A 23,780-nucleotide genomic window follows, 5' to 3' on the forward strand; every position below is an offset into this window, starting at 1 on the left:
TCAACATGAGCTATCCAATAGGGGTGTCGTTTGATGTAAAAGTCAGATGTTGATTGGTTAATACATTGCTTGAGCGACACGTTACTTTGTTACTTTGTTAACCCTTTTTTAGCTTCCTCCTTGCTTAACTTGGTTCCCTTCCCCCTATAACAAAGCCGGAAGTGTGAGTCGCTAATCGTCGAATGTATGTATCCCAATAACTAGCATGGTAACCTAATGGGTAGTAGACCAGCGTAACTGTTGCGGCACTGGCAGTGTCGCGGTTACTCCTAGCCGAGGATGACAAATGATAAAAGTCTGTGCAAACTGGTAAAAGATTCTCAGCAGCTACTGGCAGCCTCCGCATTGTATTTAGGGCGAGTTGTAAGCCTGGGAGAGTGAGAATGAACCAGTCAACCATCTCCTGTAATTTTCAAGTCCGGCGGTTTTGTCCTGGTCCGGTTTTCACCCATACCCGTGATATCCTTTGAACTTACCGGTGTCTATATAGCATACTTGCCTACCTGACCCTCTCCTTCAGGGAGAAAATGCTCTGTTCCTGGACTTCCCTGGTAATGTAGGTTTTCCAGTATCTGTGAAGAGCTAGGTAATTGATAAGAAAGGTGTTTTACCACAGGTGCTGGCAATCCCACATTATCAGGGAAGTCCAGGAACAGAGCATTTTCTCCCTGTAGGAGAGGGTCAGGTAGGCAACCCTGCTATATAGCCCTATACACATGTTGAAATGTGTGCTAAGCGATCTGTGCAAACTAATGTTGCATTTGCTAGGCCATCTGACTAGATTTTCACTGCACGCACTAGATTTGAGCTGGTGATGCGTGGCCATCACTATTTGTGCTCATTTTCTAAGGGATCTTGCTCAGCAAATATGCAAAAATCTCCCCATGTTTAGTACATCTGTCCTTCACCATTGTGTATATGTGTGACTTACCACCTTGTGGTTTCAGTGTCTTCCAGGTCCCGGCAGTCACGTGGAGAGGAAATCAGGCACAGGAGTTTGGGGAGCAGCATTCGAGTTAGTATTCGGTATGTATTCCTAACCCTTGCCCTTGTGCCTACCCTACAAACCCCCTCCCCCTGCAGCCTAACCCTAATTATCAAAATCCTCACAATGTCACATTCCACATGGCAACATCTCAAATATTGACATTGTAAATATATCAATAGTCTGAGGATCAAGTCCATAACTAGAGCGGTTAGCTGCAGTGTTGTGGAGGTCAATGTAGTTTAAGCCAGGGGTGATTGCGGATGCCAAGTGCAGTTTACAAAGATTGGAGCGATACGGTGCAGGGCAGTATGGGCCCTCTCCCTGGGAATAATTTGGAATTTCAGGAGATGGAACTCTAGACCCCAGGAAAGAGCCCCGGCACGTCCACATGGGTCAGCAGCCAGATGCCGCAAACGTGTTGACTGCTACATTGTAAATTATTAATTGGGCTGCAACTAAAATTGTATCTTGGACCTTATTCAGGTCCATTTGCTCCCCTGAGAGTTCGCACAGGGGAACAATGGTGTGCGACTGCGCATACATATGTATGCGCATGTGCAGCCGCTTGGTGCGAGCGGGCACGGTCAACTGCTTGTTCGCTGTCCCATTCGCACCTAGCAGTGGGGGCGTGGGGTGGCATTGAAGGGTCGCGCCCATGGAATTACCCAGCATTTTATTCCCATGGTAATTCGGTGATGACGTAGGTGCTGAGGGTGGGCAGCTGATGTCAGCGGATGTCAGCTGCCCGCCCTCTTCCCATACAGGGAGCACACAGATCTGAGACACCAGAGTGTCTTAGATTTGTATGCACCTTAGAAATTATTTGATGGTCGGCGACCATCGAATGATTTCCTCCCCACAGCATTTAAAGCACACGCAAAGCTGTGAACTTCATTAATCATATATGGATGTTCATGCTAATGTACTTGATTCTCTATGAATTACGCTTGTCTTATGAAGGCTTCTAGAAGTGATCTGCATAGAATTGTAGCAGTAGGAGTATAGCACAGGATATAAGTATAATGCCCTATAAACGGAACCGCCCGCATCCATCCACAATCCCTTTTACTTATGTGCACTGCCGCCAGCTGATGTGTACTGCCTGCTGCAATGTAGAATAATAATAGCAGTGTGCTTGGGTCCTTCTCTGCCGTGTACACTGTGTCCATTACACATTGCAGCAGGCTGGGCTGTATCTGCTTACCCCTTTCGGGCCACCTCCACTGGTCACAGCTGTGGTGTCTCTTTGGACTGGAAGTGACATAACGTCTCCCACAGAATTGAAAAGCTTTGATAGCCAATCAGCCAGTCAGTAAGGCAGCGGCCGGGTGAGTCACCCAGAACAGGTTGTGTGTGTGTGGGGTGTTACTACTGTGTTGCTTACTGTGCGTAAGGGGTGTACTACTGTGTGGCATATTGTGTATTAGTGTGTGCGGCATACCATGTGTATGGATTACTACTGTTGCGAATGTGTATAAGGGGTACTAATGGGTGGCCTAACATGAAAAAAGTTACACTACTTTGTAGAGTAATTTAAATGAGGGGTTACTATTGTGTGACAATGCCCCTTTCCTATGAGACCATGTCCAAATCTTGGATGCATGCCTCCACATTGACCTTATTCTGGTTCACTCGCAAAGGCAAATTCCTTCTCAAATGGACAAAACCATGTGCACTGCAGGGGGGGGGGGGTAGATGCAACATGTGCAGAGAGAATTAGATTTGTGGGAGTTACTTTGTTTCTGTGTAGGGAAAATACTGCTCTATTTTTACACTGCAATATAGCTCTATTGTGAAGTAAAACCCCCACCTAAATCTAATTCTCTCTGCACATTTTACATCTGACCCACCTGCAGTGCAAATGGTTTTGTCCATTTGAGTAGGAATTTGCCTTTGCGAGTGAACCAGAATAAAGGCCACTGTCCATGTTCAACATATTGGGAGTAGGGAGCTCATTCTTGCACAGGGCATGGTGACATATTGGGGCAGATGTATGAACCAGCGTTAAGTGCAGAAATGCACTTAACGCTGGTTAACTGGGGGGGATTACGATTTTCCTATTGACAGCCCTGCAATCCACCCCCCAATCTATTGTCCCCTGCAATCCACCCCCCAGTGTTTAGCGGCCGGGGCGATGTATTAACAGCCGCCCAGGCATTAATTCGCCCCTGCCACTTCGCCAGCTCAGGGCTAGCGTTGTCCTGTCCCCCACTGCGGGGACAACGCTAGCCCTGCTTCTGGCTCGGGCTGCGCAGGAGATCTCGCGCATGCCCATTAGAGCCGGACAGGGGGGGGAAGCGCACTGAGCATGCGCGGGACGCCGGGGGAGCCGATAAGGAGAGCCGTTAATGCTGGGCGTCACGGCTCTCCTTATCGGCTTGCAGGGGGTTAATACATTAGCAAATAACGGGTGCCTGCTTCTCCTCGTTATGCAGGAGAAGCGGGACCCGTTATTTGAGAAGCGCTAAGGGGGGTTAGTACATCTGCCCCATTGTACCATGTCAGCATTTAACATTGTATTCACAACATTATGAATGTCAACCATCTGAGCACATACCGTTTGATATGTCTTCTACACGTCTACCAGGAAGAGGGTGAAAGCTTGATGTGTTCTAGGTATCCTGGAAAAACAAGATCTATACTGTATGCATAGACTATAGAATAAATGTATCCCCACTTAAGTCAAACAAACACACACGCCTCCTCCATATCCCCAATAGTTATTTGAAAACATACATGTATCGCATGCATACCCACTCCCCGCCGCCTGGAGGGCGGCCAAGTCAAAGGTCAGACAGGCAGCAGGTCCGACCTCCAGCTCAGGTCCAATGTCGATCACATCCGATTTTGAGCCCTCCTGCGCTATGCACACTTCCTATCATTAATCCCAATGCTTTGCAAACCATCCGTCTCTTTTAGCAGAAAATGGTTAGCAAAAGTGGATACATTACATGCAACTGCTGTGAATTTACATATATTGTCAATCATTTCCATTTTTTTTGTAAAGATTATAGGACTTTTACACACAATCACACATACTGTATATATATATGTGTGTGTGTGTATAGATAGATATAGAGGCAGTGGTGTAGCTTGTGTAAGGCAGCCCCCGCGGCCACTTGGGGGAACGAGCGGTAGCGGGGGCTGCGTGGGCGCCAGAATGGGACACTGACTGACAATCATCACATTCATCACTGCTGCCGCAGTGTGCCGCCTGCCGCTACCCGCTGCGTCTCTCTGTCTCAGCTGAGTGTGTAAGGTGAGCTTAAGTTCACAGCCCCGGGCTGTCTGTGCAGGTCCTGCGGCAGCCAATAAAAATCCTCAGCGCCACAGTCCCTAACCAATCACTGCAGGCAGCAGCTTCAGCCATACGCTGCCTGAGACCTCTTCACTTCGTTCCCTGGCTGCGTCATCCTGACAGGCACCGAGTCCCGAGTCGCCGCTCTTGCTGCTGACCGACGCTACAGCGACATGGAGCCTGTAATAGCAGCTACATACTTCTCATACAGGGGTCTTTCCCCCGGCCCTGCAGCCACACCTACAGTCGCAGCCCTGAATCATACAGATCCCTGTGACTTTGCAAGCCCTGGATGATGTACTGTAAGTCCAGGCTGAAAACAGATGACAGGTGTATATACACACACCTATACAACACATACACATCCCAATATTAATACCCCACCCCCACAACCTTATCCCTATACTACAGGACACAGATCACAGCACATGTCTCAAAATAGATCGAAAATTTAACATACATCCCTGTATGCAGTACATACATTCCAACTTACAGATAGATCCCTATAGATATTAGGGAGATATATATAGCAGTCCCCTACATACAGTACATACTTCCCGATGTACAGCATGTAGAGTCCTATATAAAGCAGGTATAAACAGAATGTACATTCCTAAAAATAGCAAGTATATACAGCACAAACAATATATAATATACACATACACCTACATAGGATCTCGAACACATATGACACGTATACAGTATACAGCAATAATATCATAAAATATCTTTACCACATACAGCATACACAGCACATAGGATCCCTATATGTGTACAGCACACAGGATAATATATATATATATATATATATATATATATATATATATATATAATGTCAGGTTGTAGACCGCACTCTCACTGAGGAAGAAATACGTCAGCGGTGGGGTGTCCTGTGATGGGGTGCAGAGTGTACTCCGAACTCCGATTAATAGAAAGTGGTTTCTCTAAGGTAGAGACACAGGCACTCGCCACTTTATCCAAAAATAACTCAGATTTTTGGTAAAAATAAATAAAGTTTATTACTCAAATGAGTCAGCAAGTCAAAGAGGTTAGACACATCACCAAACTCCGACGTTTCGGTCCGTCAATAATGGACCTTTATCAAGGAGCCTAATAGAGCACAGAAAACAATGTAAACAGCAAATAAAAGCTTCCACATGTTTAAGTCCTCATAAGTGATGTAACATAATACAGAAATGCATAGATGAACTTACGTTATTAGGTGTGATAGAGGGTACAGCAAAGCCATCAAGGAGCTGCATGCAAACCAGCATGGAGCAGCGGTGGTAAACACTATGAAGTGCTGGTTTGGTTTAAATAGCCCCAGAACGGAAGTGAGCAGCGCTGGGTCCCGCCTGACACCACGCGGATGTCACTTCCTGTGTGACGTTACCAGGGAGATAGACTGGTGAAGCGCAAGAATGGCCGGAAGGCGGAAGTAACGTTTCCGCTGGTTGGAACGCATCGCGAGGTATGCGTTCCACCTAGTGGTAGGGGATGGGCTCAAGCCTGTGATGCCTGTAGCGCATCGCAGGAGAGACTAAGTGGATGTGTCCATGCGGCGCTGTGTGTTAAATCCAGCACCCGGCGCCATTGTCTGGGTGAAGTGTGGCTATGTGGGCGGGGGATATCGCGGCGGCGACGTCACTGCCCTGTTGGAACGCATTACCCGGAAGTATGCGTTCCAGGGCACAATGACAGGGAGATGAAGCGGAGTAATATGCCTAATAGGAACGCAACACATTATAGTGTGCGTTCCGGGACATGGCGCCTATGGGCGCATGTGGGGTTACCACCAGTATTGGTCTGTAATGTTACGGACGTCGATGCCAAATTGAAATGCAACTTACTTAGGTATGCATTTCAGGTATAGCGCAGATGAGCGCATCGGTGGGCATACAGGGTTGATTGTGGAGGTCAATGCCTCAATAGTGTTCAAATAAAACATGTTCCGTTCTTGTTGGGGAAGAATTAGATAAACCAAAACCAGTATGATAGATAAAATGACTATTTGAAAAGTGACTATTTGAAAAATATGTAGTGTGTAGAGTCATAATAACACCACTGTGCAATTTAACATTTACACACCGGTGGATAAATCGTGCCGACTATGGACAAAAGGAGAGTGACAATAAGGGGTAAATGAACCCCAAGGTGGAGTGTAAGAACACCCTCTGGTAAAGAGGACAAAGAGCAGAGCAGTAGAGAACATACAGATAACGAAAAGAGAAGAAGCAGAGTAAGAACCTAAAATGTGACAATACAAATGATACATTTATTTCAGGAAGATATTAAGGGGATTATTTTCATTGAGGCCCCTAGGGGCCAATGTCCCAAGTTCAAATATCCATCGGCTCTCCTTTTTTAATAAGAGTCCACGATCACCTCCCCGCGGAGGAGGAGGGACCCAGTCAATCAGTCGACATCGTAGGCTGGCAACCTGATGTCCTGCAGAGAGAAAATGTCTCGGGATAGGTAAGTCTGTTTTGCCAGTTTCCAACTGGCAAAACAGACTTACCTATCCCGAGACATTTTCTCTCTGCAGGACATCAGGTTGCCAGCCTACGATGTCGACTGATTGACTGGGTCCCTCCTCCTCCGCGGGGAGGTGATCGTGGACTCTTATTAAAAAAGAAGGAGAGCCGATGGATATTTGAACTTGGGACATTGGCCCCTAGGGGCCTCAATGAAAATAATCCCCTTAATATCTTCCTGAAATAAATGTATCATTTGTATTGTCACATTTTAGGTTCTTACTCTGCTTCTTCTCTTTTCGTTATCTGTATGTTCTCTACTGCTCTGCTCTTTGTCCTCTTTACCAGAGGGTGTTCTTACACTCCACCTTGGGGTTCATTTACCCCTTATTGTCACTCTCCTTTTGTCCATAGTCGGCACGATTTATCCACCGGTGTGTAAATGTTAAATTGCACAGTGGTGTTATTATGACTCTACACACTACATATTTTTCAAATAGTCACTTTTCAAATAGTCATTTTATCTATCATACTGGTTTTGGTTTATCTAATTCTTCCCCAACAAGAACGGAACATGTTTTATTTGAACACTATTGAGGCATTGACCTCCACAATCAACCCTGTATGCCCACCGATGCGCTCATCTGCGCTATACCTGAAATGCATACCTAAGTAAGTTGCATTTCAATTTGGCATCGACGTCCGTAACATTACAGACCAATACTGGTGGTAACCCCACATGCGCCCATAGGCGCCATGCCCCGGAACGCACACTATAATGTGTTGCGTTCCTATTAGGCATATTACTCCGCTTCATCTCCCTGTCATTGTGCCCTGGAACGCATACTTCCGGGTAATGCGTTCCAACAGGGCAGTGACGTCGCCGCCGCGATATCCCCCGCCCACATAGCCACACTTCACCCAGACAATGGCGCCGGGTGCTGGATTTAACACACAGCGCCGCATGGACACATCCACTTAGTCTCTCCTGCGATGCGCTACAGGCATCACAGGCTTGAGCCCATCCCCTACCACTAGGTGGAACGCATACCTCGCGATGCGTTCCAACCAGCGGAAACGTTACTTCCGCCTTCCGGCCATTCTTGCGCTTCACCACTCTATCTCCCTGGTAACGTCACACAGGAAGTGACGTCCGCGTGGTGTCAGGCGGGACCCAGCGCTGCTCACTTCCGTTCTGGGGCTATTTAAACCAAACCAGCACTTCATAGTGTTTACCACCGCTGCTCCATGCTGGTTTGCATGCAGCTCCTTGATGGCTTTGCTGTACCCTCTATCACACCTAATAACGTAAGTTCATCTATGCATTTCTGTATTATGTTACATCACTTATGAGGACTTAAACATGTGGAAGCTTTTATTTGCTGTTTACATTGTTTTCTGTGCTCTATTAGGCTCCTTGATAAAGGTCCATTATTGACGGACCGAAACGTCGGAGTTTGGTGATGTGTCTAACCTCTTTGACTTGCTGACTCATTTGAGTAATAAACTTTATTTATTTTTACCAAAAATCTGAGTTATTTTTGGATAAAGTGGCGAGTGCCTGTGTCTCTACCTTAGAGAAACCACTTTCTATATATATATACATACATACCACACAGGATCCCTACAAACATACAGCATTATGGTGTGTGGTATATTATGTAATAGGTATTACGGCACTTGGCATAATGCAAAATGGGCATTACAGTGTGGCATAACATGTAATGGGCATTATAGCATGTGGAATAATATGTAATGGGTGTGTGACATGTAGTAGGCATTACGGTGTATATTTTTGGTGCACTTCCCTTATTTTTAGATTGTCTGGCTCCCACACTTTCATCCTGGCTCCTGGATTTTACAAAAATGTGTCGAGCCCTGCCTTACAATATATTTTGTAGTGCCATTGTGATATTCACATATATGTATGTATATGTGTGTGTTTCACCAAAAATGGAGGGGGCACCATAATTTTTTTTGGCTCGGGGGAGCAACATTTCTGGTTACGCCACTGTATAGAGGATATTCAGACTGGCACTCTCCTTGAATAAGAAGTATAGCCTGGGTGCCTCCTGGAAAGTTGATGTAGGTGAAAACTTGCAGAAGCATGCAGCGGCACTCGGCAGGTCTTAAACAAACAGGCAATTTTAATGTAGGTTTTGAAACGTTGGTTCACTAACGCTGCTCCTCACCTCTGTTTTGCTGTTGCCGGCCACTGAAGGGCAGTGCTCCATTTCACTGCAGCACTGCTAGCCTCTACCTACATGGTACTGTGGTTTTTTGCTTAATAATATGTCTTTTTTTTATCTAGACAATGAATGAATGGACACCCATAGCAAAGAAATATGATCCACTTAAAGCTGGGAGTATTGATGGTACAGATGAAGAGCCCCATGATCGTGCGGTCCTTAGGGCAATGTTGGCTCGTTATGTTCCCAACAAAGGTGTTGTTGGAGACCCCCAGTTAACTTTGTTTGTGTCTAGATTAAACCAACAAACCACTGAAGAAAAAGTAAAAGAGGTATTCTCTCGTTACGGAGACATAAAGAGGATCCGTTTGGTTAGAGATTTCATAACTGGATTTTCAAAGGGTTATGCATTCATAGAATACAAACAAGAAAATGCAATAAAAAAAGCATATAGAGATGCTAACAAATTGGTGATTGATCAAAGAGAAATATTTGTAGATTATGAACTGGAAAGAAATCTAAAAGGATGGATCCCACGCAGACTAGGCGGGGGGTTTGGTGGTAAAAAAGAATCTGGCCAGTTAAGGTTTGGAGGCCGGGATAGACCCTTTAGAAAGCCAATCAATTTGCCATTGTGTCAGAGTATGCGCATGGAGGGGTATGGCGAGAAAAGACACAGATCTCGTTCTAGAGAAAGACTTCAGGATTGGAGAACGAAAAATACTGATTACGCAAGGGACAGAGGAAGAGATGGTAGGTGGCAAGAGAAACCGCATGCTCGAAACGACAAAGAACAGACTGAAGAGAGACATTTCAAAGAAGAAAGGAACAGAGATCGGGAAAGAGATGACAAAGACAGACGAAGAAAGGAAAGCAGAAGGGACAGAAGCAAAGAGCGAGATCACCGGAAATGAAGACATGTATTTTATTAATGCAAATATTTTTTATTATAGAACTTGCACTGCACAACCTCACATATTGGGAAAATATGTTAAATTTACTGTGTCCATGATAATTCAAAAATTTGTCTCAGCTACTGTTCCTGTAGCTGAAATTCATTCATTTTGGACTCTGCTCCAAGCCGGGTGTAACCTGGCTTGTGACCCCTTTTAAACCGGCGTCCAGACCCAGCATAATACTGGGCGGGTGACATCAACGGAGGTGGGGCCTGAGCCGGCGCCAGGGAGATGAGAGCATCTCCCAGTGCCGGCTTTCATCATCAGTGAACGGATGCGACACGGGCTGGTGTAAAAGTGGTATTAGAGGTCACGGATAAAAGGTAATAATCAATTCTGGCCATAACATGCTATATATTCAGAGCAGTGACAAGTTCTGCTTACACTTCAACCAATGTGTGGTCATATATAGAACATCTTAATAAATGTCCCACACTGTTTAATACCACAATATTTTATAATAGTGATTGTTGCAGCTGTGAAGCGGCCATCTACTGCCTAAGTAAACACCGTGACCGTGTGAAGTCCAGTCTTTTGTTCCGATACGGAGACCCTGGATCAGATGCACCAGTTTTCAAATAGTGATAAACCACCAGCCAATCCGCTCCTTTCATGTTACCGGCTGGGTTTAAAAAAAAAAAACAGGATCTGATTGTCACTCTCCACTTTATCACTTTTTGACGCTTAGTGGACCTGGCCCCCTTTCAGTATAATACTTTTTACAGTTAAACTTTCAAATAAAAATTCAATTTTTCACCTTCTATATATAGGGGGTTATTCTGGTTCACTTGCAAAGGCACAATCACTCTCTAATGGACAAAACCATGTGCACTGCAGGTGGAGCAGATGTAACATGTGCAGAGTTAGATTTGGGTGTTTTATTGTTTCTGTGCAGGGTAAATACTGGCTGCTTTATTTTTACACTGCAATATAGATATCAGTTTGAAGTACAAACCCCACCTAAATCTAACTCTCTGCACGTGTTACATCTGCCCCACCTGCAGTGCACATGGTTTCATCCATTAGAAAGTGATTGTGCCTCTGCGAGTGAACCAGAATAACCCCATAATGTAACCCCTTCAGTCCTGAGTTGGACTACTTTTGAACACGGCCACCAATATTGTAGAAAGAAAAAACAGTCTGGTGTTTTCATGGTTACAAAAATGGGATAGAATCCCCAGTTCATGATGATATCAGGACGGATAATTGTATAGGACTTTCTCTGTACTTAATAGGAAAAGCAAATGCAGCAATATATTACCTGAGAAGCAGTTTAGATGTTAATGTCCCTTTATTGTTTTTTGTTACCTTGGTGATGATAATTTCCATACAGTAAGAATAAGCCTGGTCACTTGCAGTTCTGAAGAACATAACCGTGCATTTAAATGTTATGTAAAGAAAATAAAAGTCAATAAATAAAATGTCCATTACCAAAATTCTTTATATATTTCTTTTGTATTAACATCCATTCTAGTATCACTTAACACTGTAAAATGTTATGGCAAAATCTAATGTGCTAATACCTGGTATACCTATCTACATACATGAATAGGCACTATAAACATCCTCTTTTCCAGCAATGTAATGTGCTGAGCTCAGGTTCCCAACTGAGCACATTTCCAGACCCTAAAAGAGCTGCAAACAGGAATCCTTGTACAAGACATTACAGGAGCATATAAGCGAAAATTATACAGACCAAAATGATGCATGCACCCTATTGGTCCATTTTGCTCCTAGGGCCCTGAAAACATCCAGGTGTGTGTAACATAATTCTGTTTGAGGAAAACTTCTCTATTCATAGTCTGAAGATAAAGGCACCACTAGATCACACACACAGGCATTTACCTCACACGTGTTAATGGCCTAAAAGAACACTACCAAACTCTTAATGTGCAAAAGGATCACATTGTTGCAGTTTATTCATCTGAGTCTGTGTTTATTGCCTTATTACGGTTGGTGCTGTTTCCATGTACATTTCACCCACCCATTAGAATAACTTGGTAATTGTTAGAACTTAGGGGGTTATTCTGATTCACTCGGAAAGGCACAATCACTCTCTAATGGACAAAACCATATGCACTGCAGGTGGGGCTGATGTAACATGTGCAGAGAGAGATAGATTTGGGTGCGGTTCGTACTTCAAACTGATATCTATATTGCAGTGTAAAAATAAAGCAGTCAGTATTTACCCTGCACAGAAACAATAAAACACCCAAATGTAACTGTCTCTGAACATGTTACATCAGCCGCACCTGCAGTGCATATGGTTTTGTGCATTAGAGAGGGATTGTGCCTTCCAGAGTGAATCAAAATAACCCCCTAAGTATTTCACAGTTCCATTTAAATTGGGTATTGTGTACAATATTAAAATATAAAGGGAGGGAGACACTCAATACGGTTTTATTTCAGCAGTATTTATTTGGAAACGGCAGCACACTTAAAGATCAACATTTCAATCCTATACTTTGCTCTAGTTGGTGCATTTGATAAGAACCTTGATAGTGCTGCTCTTTGCATTTGTTGCTATTTCTAAATAATTATTGCTGGAAATAAGAATAAAACCTTGTTCATTGCTCTTCTTATTACTATGTGATGGCCAAACTTCCAAAGGATGGAGTTTGAGTTCTGCTGAGCACCCCTGCAGTTGTGCAGAAGAAATCATTTGATCAGTATATAAGTTGTGCCCGAATGAAAAGGAGACCTTTGCTGTAGCGGCATATATAATCGCAGTGGGTTAATGTGTTTGCTGATAGATGGTGTGGCGTTTTTCCCACATGTGTAGTGAACGGCTTCAGTCTCTCCATTCCTGGAAAGTTGTGTTGCGCGGTCGGATGCATGATGGATTCCTCCAGAGCAGCACGGAGAGCTGTTATCCAATTTCTTTGCACAGAAAGCAAACATGCTTCAAAAATTTATCGCAGGATGAAGGCGGTGTACGGAGAGCAGTGTCTCACACGGTGCACCATACTCTGGTGGTGCCAGCATTATGAGATGGGTGCGAAAGGACTTGCCATGGCGGCCCGGCTCCCCTTGTCCAAATAAACTCAAACTCTAACCAGAAGGCTGGAAGAGTGATGCTCATCTTTTTGATGAAGAATGACCTCTACTCATCGACTGGCTGGAAAGGGGTGAAACCGAGAACACTGAACAGTACTGCAAGATGTTGCTGGGTCTAAAACAGGCCATCAAAAACAAGTGCAGAGGCAAGCTATTGAAAGGGATAGTGCTGCTCTAGGACAATGCTAGGCCACATGTGGCCAATAAGACCCTCGATCTGGCAAAATTTCAATGGGAGGTCCTGAAACATCCTCCATACAGCCCTGATATCTGCCCATGTGACTCCCATCTCCTCGGCTAGGTCAACAAATTCACCTGTTACAAGGTAGTGTAGAACACCGTGAAAACCTGGATCCGTCAGCAACCCAGGAGTTTCGACACTGTGGCCATCTCTTCCTACGTGCTGGGACCAGTGCATCAATGTCCACTCTGTGTAGCTGTAATGTTACACATGAACTGTAATTAAATATTATTTTATTAAAATATTCTTGACATACAACTGTAGTCTCCTTTTCATTTGGGCAAACCGTGCAGACAAATCTGACTGCATATTCAGTGAGATCCTGGTAATGTCACTGAACGATATTGTTCCGTGTTTTTTTTCTACACAGACTGCTCATTTGGTGCCACATATGGTATAGTGGAAGCGGTACATCTGTCAGAACAGACTTAGGTCTACAGTCATTAGCTCAACCCCGGAAGGTTGACTGTCCCCAAGCTCTACAGGGTTAAAGGTTGACATGGCTCAAGGTCGACATAACTTAAGGTCAACATTGTTTTAGGTCGACAGTCATTAGGTCGACATGAGTTTTTCAGGTTTTTTTTACCCGATTGTCGACACGGTTGACATGGACACAGTTGGAGTTGAACCGCAGCCCCTCGCATTGCTCGCAATGCTTCAGCACACTATTTTATTCTCCCACCACACCCTAGTGGATGGTAGGGCATGAAATACCGCCTGTCGGCACACGTCGGCTCGAAAAACAGTGAAAAACTCATGTCGACCTAAAACCATGTCGACCTTAAGTCATGTTGACCTTTAACCCTGTCGACCTTGGGGACAGTCGACCTTGGGGACAGTCGACCCTTCGGGGTCGACCTAATGACTGTCAACCTAAGTCTGGTCTGACAGATGACCGTTTCCCGGTATAGTGTGTATGGGGTGTTAGCCTTTGTGCTTCTTCACCTCCTTCAATTTGGAGTACCATTATTTAGCTTTTTCAGATGGAGCCTCTCTGGTTGTTTCCGCCAGACCGCAGGTTTCTGGCCGATGGTGATAGGATATGGACGCGTGAGCGTCTCACACGCTTGTGCTTCCATTGCCAAGAATGGGGCGTGTGCGCAGGTCTCAGTCTGGCAGATAGTGCTGCTCCATCTGCATATGCTTATTTCTCTGGCACCGAACACAAATTATTCCTTAAATTGCACACCTTTGTATATATTTATATTCGACACAGTAAATGAGTAATATTTGGCATTTAGCTGAATATGAGATTATTTTACAAAAGATACTGCCAAATACCAAGCTGAACCTGAAAATTGGAATAATAATTCTGTTCTGTGCAATAAAATGACAGAATAATATTGATCCTGCTTAATAAACCCAGATCTGTAAAAACAAATACATGCTCCATTACTCAGCTAGAGCCTATTCCTAGTTCTAGTCAGTGGATATACACTATGCAATGCATCTAAACTGCTCAGATGTGCATGCAGTTTATTTTCTCAAGTGTTTAATAAGCAATTTAGCAAATGTATCTAAAAATGTGTTTTCCACATGGCTTAATAAATGCTTTCAGAGTGCATTTTGTGAACTGACTAGTTATTATCTGGCATTGCTTTAAGAGTTCTCAGAACTTATGGGGCCTACACACATAGCGATAATAAGCCATTTTCTAAGCGATTTGACTTAATTTCTCTAGATCACTTAGAAAGTAAGCATACATCGCTGTGTGTGGAGCCCTTATAGAGCTATCGCCTATAGATGAAGAATGAGCATGTACCACCAGTCTAATCAGATCGCTTAGTAAGAGACCGCATAGAGCCCGTGTTTTGTGTAGCGGGCAATAGCGATCAGCAATAACTTGCTTATTACTGAAATCTCCCATGCTAAGTCACTAAGTAGAATCACTGGTGCACATCGCTAACACTTCTGTGAGCGTTTCTGAGCAATCTACATGCCGGGAAGTTGAAGGGGAATCACCCATGCTGCATCGCTCATGCAAAATCGCTGGCACAAATCGCTATGTGTGTAGGTGCACTCTTCTCTGGACAGTTGAGTCCTCATTGTGTGCATGAGCCCAAAATAGAGCCAAATCTGAACAACCTCTGATCAAGTCTGTTGGGAAACATATGGATAGATGAAGACTGTATGTCATTATGTAGCAAATTGAATTTTAGGTTCAGCCATTCATCACTGCCTACCTCTGCAGTAATGGAACCTATATACTATGGTAGAATCCAAGTGACTATTGTCAGACATTTTCTGACAACTGAATATCTACCACATGTACCATAATCTTCTGCAGCTGGACCATGCGTGAACAGTGAGGTGATTTACGTTGTGTTATAATTACTAATAGTCTTGAAGGTGACTGAGGCACAGTATGACAAGGTAAGGAGTGAATGTGATGATGCCATCTCCTGCTGTTGTCTGTATCAAAATACTATTTGAATTGTGCTTTACTCGCTCACTAAGTATTCTTTGTAGTTATTGGGGGTAGTTTAGTCTCACAGAAATGATGCTATTATTGCTTCTTTTAGATAATGGTTTGCTTTAGGTAGTAAGGCTTAGAAAACAATCCAACATATGCCTATTTCCTTTAGTTTCCACATTTTATAAAAATTGTGTATTAGTCATTTTATTTTTAGGGCACCACAATCTTCTGTAGCACCCCAAGGTAAATACGGGTTACCACACACTAATTCGCATAGTGTCAAGTTACACATTAATGATTAATATCTGCCAGTTGTTGTTTATAGACCATGGCACTAACCTTCTTCTTTGCTGGAACCCCAGTGCCTCAGTTAGATCCCAACTGTAAGCGGGAAATTTAGATGGGATGGGAGTTCTATTTCACATGGGTTGTTGCAACGGGCAACCAATCATATGCTATCCATTATCTTCTAGAAGGTGTTAAATAAAGAAGAAACAGATTCTGGTACCATCTGAAATAGAACTCCCATCTTATGGTGCCCATACACTGTGCGATGGTCGCATGCGGTTTGAACTTTTCAGTTCAAAACGCATCACATGTAGTTCATATCACACAGTGTTTATATGGCGTGCATAGCATATCGCAAAGTACAAAAACTATGTGCAGGCAGTACTTTTTGTACTGGATAACATTGGGGCAGATGTATTAAGCCTTAACAAGAGATAAATGCAAGGGTGATAAAGAGAGATAAATGTCCAGCCAATCAGCTCCTTACTGACTTTTTTTCAAACACATCCTGTAACATGGAAGTTAGGAGCTGATTGGCTGGACGTTTATCTCTCTTTATCACCCTTGCATTTATCTCTTGTTAAGGCTTAATACATCTGCCCCCTTGCCTTTAGTTCAAATCGCATGCTGTTTTAGTGTATCACATGCAAATTAAACTAGATGCGATCTAGTGCAATACACAAACCACACCGTGTGTGGGCACCTTATGTCAATTTCCCCCCTAGTGTTCAATTGTTCAAAGATCTCACACCCAACTGAGACCCATCTACTGCAGCTTCCATACTGACAAGCATATAAAAAGTGCTCCCACTACCAACATACAGTTGAGTTATCACAGATTCTTGCTGGTGGGGGGTTGGTTGTGATTATTCACTAGAAGGAAGTTTAACAAGGACCTAGGTAACACTGAAATCATTAAAATATATGCCAGGATGCATTTCTTTATTCTCGGTTCATCCTAGGAAGGAAGTGCTACAACTGTGGCAGGCACAGGCACTGACTCACCAAGAACTATTGCACTCCAGATTTGTTTTGTGCCACTTTTTCTCACTCTTCTTGTATAAAAGGTACCTCTAAAAAAATATTCTGGGTTATTGGGTTAAATTCCTAAGCAGTTATTTTTCTGCAGCATGCGAAGAGCTAGTTTTCTTCTCTTTTTCCCTGGTAAACATAGATCCTTGCTCAGCGTGTTATGTGTGGTTACTGCAAGGTGAAATGATTGCAGGCATGTAAGGCAAAACAAACATCAGCTGCTGGGAATGCGCAAACATCGCATGTCTCTGGTTCAGTCACATGTGCTGTAAAGCTTCTTGTCCCTGTTCTGTATAACCATCGTCTCTATTGTAATCTGCCCACACACCAAAGGATTCCTGTAAGGTGACGTTTTTCTGCTGCATGGGCATCCGTTTCTTGTCCCTTGAGAAAAAACTAAACCTATGGAAACAGAAGGAACAGTGTCAGATATCCACTACAACAATGACTTTACCACAGGAGTTAGGGTTCTTCGATCAGGGCAAATATATCCTCACCTAATGGGCCCCATACATCAGCAATTAATTGTGACAATCCTCAGATCTGGAGATGATTGTCACAATTAATCTTTAATGTGTGGGCTCCCCCTTTTGGCAATCCCAATCAACAATTAATAGGGATCGCCAATCGATTGCTGAATCAGATTTTTAACCATGTTTAATAATCTGGTATTATCTGCGGTTGTTTTTTATATGTGTGGGCATTCCCGTTTCGTCGTCTTCTTCTATTTACATTATGAAAAGAAGTAACATCTAAAATGACAATCGATTGAGGTGATGTATGGGCACTTTCCAGATATGAAGATGGGAAAAATCTGCCGATCACTGAAATAAATCTGTAATGTGTGGGCAAGTCAAATAGATTGTTGAAACCATTTATCTGGCCAAAAAAATCACTGGATCTGGAAAACCATTAATTGTGATTGCTGATGTATGGGGCCCATAACTCTACATTTATATAGTAATTTAAATATAATGACAGGTCATAAGAGTATTGGTAGATTTGTGTCATGTGGCACACAGTGCTGGCATAGCTTTCAGTCATTTCTATTGTTTTGTGTTGCATATAAACATTTCCTTTAAATAAAAAATAAGAGTATTAGCCAACCATTTATCTGTAGACTAGTTACATATTTGGAATGTCCAAAAAATTGATGAAACTGCAAGGCCAGAGTTGCTACTTGTAACTCCTTTATGCCAATGTTTATGTGACCTCCACAACATATCAGCCCCCTTAGCATAGAGTAATGATGAGGAACATTCTAGAATTTGAACAGTCAATGTACAAATGAAGTTTTTTTTTTTTTTTTTTTTTATCTGCAAATTGCTACTTCTCCTAAGACATAATTCAAGTGCTTTTTAAAAACATGCTGTTAGTGCCGCACTGCATAGTATGAAGGTGTACACAAAGGACCACTGCATTTCAACACAAACAAATGTGTATCTTTGTATGCTTATTATTGTGTGCATATAACAGTATTCTAGTACTATATGTACAGGAATATTACATTCATTATGAACAACTTTTTTTTATTTAACTTTTAAAGGCCCATACACACTGGGCAATTTTGAACTGAACACAGCTCACTATTGCCGTTTGAGCTCAAAAGACACCCATTGTGTATGGGCTGGCGGTCACTGCTCATCTGCTGGTATTACCAGCAGGTGAGCAGCAGGGTGACTGGCTTTCCATGGCGTCCTGCTATGGAAAGCTGTCCACCCCTGCGAAAATCACTTGGATGGGTGAAAATCGCACTGAGCAATTTTGAGCACAGCAATTTTTACCATCATCGTACCTATGTGGAAAGGTGCATATACATACCTATGTATATGCACCTTTCCAAATTCCTGTATCTAATCAAATAATTCCTTTTAATATATTAGTCCCTTTGCACCCAATAAGGGACTAACACCTTTAGAATGTAAGCTCTCACGAGCAGGGCCCTCTTCCCACATCTGCTTTTTATTCTCTTACTTAAACTATCTTTGATGGTTTACTGCCACGCTGATCCTTGTTTCAGTGTCATCCACTGATGCAACTATATTTGTATACCCTGTACTTGTGCTTTTTCATTATTTCCCCATGATGAAGACCTGTACCTACTGCACCACTGATCCTTCTGAAATTATGGTGTATAGATTATAATGGCCATTCTGATTAGCAGCTGGAAGCATATTTTATGTTTAACAATCCCACTATCAGCCAGTCAGAATGCTACCAGCAACACACATGAAAGCACACTGCATGCAAAAATAAAAATAAATAAACGAGCAGCAAAAAAACAAACAGACAATGAAGATGAATCATACAAGAGAGATAAGCCTTCTGATTGGCTGCAAAGTGGGATCATCTGCAATCAACCCAGCTGCTACCATGGGCATTATGGCTGTAAACATCCTAATGGAAAACAAACACAATATATAGCAATAAAGATAAGGAATGTCCATATTTACTAACATTCACTTAAATAATAAAAATTGTGCATTCTATTCTATGAGAAATTATATATGGGGGTGTATTATAAAATCATAATACATACAAAATGGCTTCATGTTTTGTGATATTAATAGAGTGTATTACATTAACAAATACATTATAGCAAAACTTCCACTAATCAATCTTCAGGAGTCAATGATCACAACTGATCTCGGCCATAGTAATTCTGCCTTATGAGAACTCGGCCTTTAACCAGAATGCACTAAAGAAAGAGAATTTACATTTGTGCAATTTAGATGCACATATCAATGACTAAATTGGCCGTGGCTATATTCACTTTGTATGCAGGCTGAACGCCAGGGGCCAAATGTAATATGGTGTGAGAATTAGATAGTGAGAGATTTGGGGGGAGTTAATCCATTTTTTTAAAAGCAGCAATCTTTTAATCAACCTGTTTTTTCAGTGTAAAAAAATGGATTAATTCCCCCAAAATCTCTTGCTTTCTGATTCGAACACCCTATTACATTTGGCCCCAGATCTGCAGTGTATATTTAAGTTTCATTACAGTATAATATATTTACATATATTCTCAAGAATGCATAACATTATTAAAATAGGAGGTTGTTTGGAGACTAAAATTACTGAATACCACCAAAAAAAAGCGGTTGATGATTCCGTTATCAGACCCTTATTAGCAAGACAAATATAATCCTTGGAACTGTGGCAAATATAAACTAACACAGTGGCTTATCAAGGTCACCTCTTGTCGGTAGTCCTGGCCACAGGGATTAAAAGTGCAATAATATTAAATGAAGACAACTTTTTTGATTTGATATTATTGCCAGTTTAAACACTCCACACAGTGTTGGCTTCTAAAGGTGCCCATACACGGTACAATTGCTGGGTGCGATGAGATGCGCGCTCCCGTCACACATCTCATCGCACAGCTCAAAAATTATGTGCTGCACACACTTTTGGTACTAGATCTCATCTCATCGCAAAACCTATGCAATGTGATGAGATACGATATTGTATACAATAAATGTATGGGCACCTTAAGATTGCCTCTTCGTAACTTTTTGAAAAGTTTTGCACAAGAATTTTGACAACATAATAAATATGGTCTAGTTTAGTGTATATTTCCAGTTATGTTTGATAAATTATACCATGTAGAATTTGTAGAATCCATAGCATATTATAACAATAAATACCGTATATACTCGAGTATAGGTCGACCCAAATATAAGCAGAGGCACCTAATTTTACAACAAAAAAACTGGGAAAACGTATTGACTCAAGTGGGACCCTCACTTGAGTATTAGCCGAGGGGGGCTTTTTCAGCATAAAAAATGTTCTGAAAAAGTAGGCTTATACTCGAGTATATATGGTAAATGGTAAATGCTTTATAACAACAATTCTAAAAAATTTGCTTTTTTTTTTAATCCTGACAACATATCTCAGCATACTGCCTCTGTTCCCCTCCATTCCTACTTATCCTTTTGTATTTAGTTCGTCCACCCACCTATTTTTAGTATGTTAACTCTTATGAGTAGGGTCCTCCTTCCTTACGTACTCACCCTACCTCATTACCTCACCTGTGCTCCTGTCCTGTTCTTCCCTTCCTCTACTTCATCTTCAGTCTCCTAGACAATTTCCACACCTACTTCTGAACTGATGCTGATTTTAGTTCTACCAGCTATACCCCTATTTATACTGTATTTTTCAACACACCACCCTGTACGTTACCTTGTAATTTGTTTTTTTTTGTTTGCTATGTACGGCGCTGCGGACACTTTGCGGCGCCTTATAAATAAACGTACTACTACTACTACTACTACTGTGTATGACAAGCTTTTACCACACCCGTTCAGAGGTAAACACTGATTTATCTTCTCCAGAATAGGCCAGCCTCCCTCTCCAGCCATAACTCCTTGAACCTTTATCAGGCTTTTACAGAAGATGTAATAACTCTTACCAAGCCATGTTCAAACACATTTCTGGGGTTTAAACTCATAGGACACACATCTTAGCATATATACCTGCCCTCAACTCAATTTCACTTTTTAACAATGAATGCTATCAATTATGTAGTAAAAGGAATAATAATCTATCGCCTATTGTGAAAAATAAAAATATTAGAAGGGAATTTATTTACTAAGCATCAGCCACATAGAGAGAGATTTATTAAGCAGCAGTTTATAAACTCTACTAAGAATCAGCATCTTGGACTATATATTTAAAAGGGCAACTGTAATAAATGGTTTGTTTTGCATTTACTACAGTTGACAAATCATTGAAAGCCACAGATAAACTGGAGATTAGTAAAATCGACCTCTTAAAATCATGGGCGATATTAGAATTACAGATTTTTCAGACGATTTCCTCTTTTACTATTTAAATTAAAAAATATCCAGGTTTCCTTGTTAATTTAGAAAAATCAAGATTGGCTGACGTCTTAAACTTCTACCAATACTTCGAGAGAACAAAATTTCCTACAACAAAACCCATTGGTAGCTTTTTTGCATATGGCAAATTCCTGCGGACATATCAGATCATCTTCTTATGACCAAGACTAAACAATTTCCCTTTGTTGGGGCCTCAAACCTCATTTTCTCAGGCTCAGCATTATGTAAGCTAACTCAAAACTTATCCCAGCGAAAGATTGGAACAACTCATTAATGGTACCTTCCCCACCAAAGGGAACAAATTTCTTCTTTTTATAAATTCCTTAGAATTTCTTCTTTTCGAACAGGTATAGTGTAATGGTTTCAACTTTTTTTTTTTCTGAAGGGGTATACAATCAGTACAACTTTGACTAGATAGCCAAAATCGCCTGGAAGCTTAGCCAAAACTCGCACATTCATCCGATAACGTTAAGTTAATATTGCATAGCAAATAGCAAAGTATATTCTGAATAGATCATATACTATCATGGTGAACAAAATCTCCAGTGCATACCGTTAAAATTGTTCACTAGAAAAAATTGCAAAGTGTTAACACGCCTTAACTATTGAAGACCTTCTCAAGTTGATGCAGGGCCGGCGCTACCCACTCAGCGAGGGATGCAAAGCAGGGAGGCGCCAGGCTAAAGAGGCGCTGTCAGTCACTCCCCGCTCTGCATCCCCGCTGATTTCTGCTCTGCTCAGTTGTTCTGCTGGTTGCTGCTGCCTGTCAGAGCGTAGGACAGGCAGCCGCAGCAACAGCGCCGGCAGCTAGGAAATCCTCCCACCAGTCTGTCCCACTTATGCATTAGAACGTCAGTGCCGCTGATACCGAAAAGGGGCGGAGCTACACGGGACATAGGGGCGTGGCTAATCGGAAAATGGGCGGAGCTACACGGGAGAGAGTTTCCTGTGTCACACTGGCACTGGCAGCCAAGCAGCTTTATTAAGTAAGTGGGGACATATCAATCAGTGAGAGAATGAGTGTGTGTGTGTGAGTGTGTGTGTGTTGGGCATTATTTATAGAAGTGGTGCAGCTATTGGGAACATTGGGCCTGATTCTGATTGACCCGCAAAGCTGCAAAATTTGCAGCTTTGTGGATCCTCTAAGCACCGTCTGGAACCCGCACTAATGTCTGCCCGCCCTCGCACGCCGAATTTCCCCGCAGGCATGCGAATGGATGTTTTGCATAAACATCCATTCGCAGCCTTGTGTGCGGGAGCAAAAGCATTCGATGGTCGCTGACCATCGAATGATTTTGCTAGTGCTCGCAGATGTAAGACACCTCTCTGGTGTCTTACATCTGCGAGCGCCCTGTTCGGGAAGCGGGTGGGCGGCTGACATCAGCTGCCCACTCCCCGCACCCATTTCATGGGTGAATTTCCATAGGAAGGAAAATGAAACGCAGGGCGTTCCCATGGGCACAACGATGGCCTGCCACCGCCCCTGTGAGTGGCCGGCGAATAATCAATTTGCCGTGCCCGCTCGCTCACAGAGGCTGCATATGCGCATAAATACTTATGCACGTGCGCAATCTCTAAAAATCGCACCTCTGTGCAAACGTGCAGTGGAGCGATTCAACTAGAATTACCCTCATTATGCGTGTAAGCAGTGCTGCTACTATTGACATAATGGGTGTAAATGGAGCGGCTGATATGGGCATCGTGCGTGTATATTGTGCTGATACTAAGGGAATTATGTATGCAAACAGCGCTTCTACTATGGGCATTATGCATGTAAATGACGCTGCTACTATGGGTATTATGTGTGTAAATGACGCTGCTACAATGGGCATTATGTGTGTAAACAGCACTGCTACTGCAGCCAATATGTGTGTTAGTGACACCAATGCTACTAGGGGCATGGTTTGTAAGCAGTGCTGCTCCTGTGGACATTTGGGCCTAATTCTGGTTCATTTGCAAAAGCAAATTCTATTTCTAATGGACAAAACAATGCTGCACTG

The 23,780-nt window shown here is 42.7% G+C and overlaps 2 protein-coding genes across 3 annotated transcripts in view; one reads left to right on the forward strand and one right to left on the reverse strand.

Moving 5' to 3' along the window:
- The first annotated feature begins 68 nt into the window (after positions 1-68).
- Positions 69-11,929, forward strand: SNRNP35 (small nuclear ribonucleoprotein U11/U12 subunit 35). 2 transcript variants are annotated; one of them, XM_083151285.1, is made up of 3 exons: positions 69-184; positions 948-1,026; positions 9,072-11,929. In XM_083151285.1, exon 3 carries the CDS (start codon positions 9,075-9,077, stop codon positions 9,861-9,863), a length of 789 nt encoding a protein of 262 aa, XP_083007411.1. In that variant the 5' UTR covers positions 69-184; positions 948-1,026; positions 9,072-9,074; the 3' UTR covers positions 9,864-11,929. The 2 variants fall into 2 exon arrangements, with proteins under 2 accessions (XP_083007411.1, XP_083007412.1); XM_083151286.1 differs by lacking the exon at positions 69-184 and adding an exon at positions 200-309.
- The window catches only part of RILPL1 (Rab interacting lysosomal protein like 1), a 46,366-nt gene continuing 33,907 nt past the window's right edge, over positions 11,322-23,780 (reverse strand). The window contains exon 7 of the mRNA XM_083151284.1: positions 11,322-17,341. Coding sequence (XP_083007410.1) covers positions 17,197-17,341 — 145 coding nt within the window. The 3' untranslated portion in view covers positions 11,322-17,196. The remainder of the gene's footprint in view (positions 17,342-23,780) is intronic.

Source organism: Crinia signifera, chromosome 1 (assembly GCF_055691185.1).
Source record: "Crinia signifera chromosome 1, ASM5569118v1, whole genome shotgun sequence".
NCBI classification, from domain to species: domain Eukaryota; kingdom Metazoa; phylum Chordata; class Amphibia; order Anura; family Myobatrachidae; genus Crinia; species Crinia signifera.

Excerpts from the sequence above, each read along its gene's own strand:
- SNRNP35 (XM_083151285.1), top strand. The coding sequence starts at position 9,075 with ATGAATGAATGGACACCCATAGCAAAGAAATATGATCCACTTAAAGCT.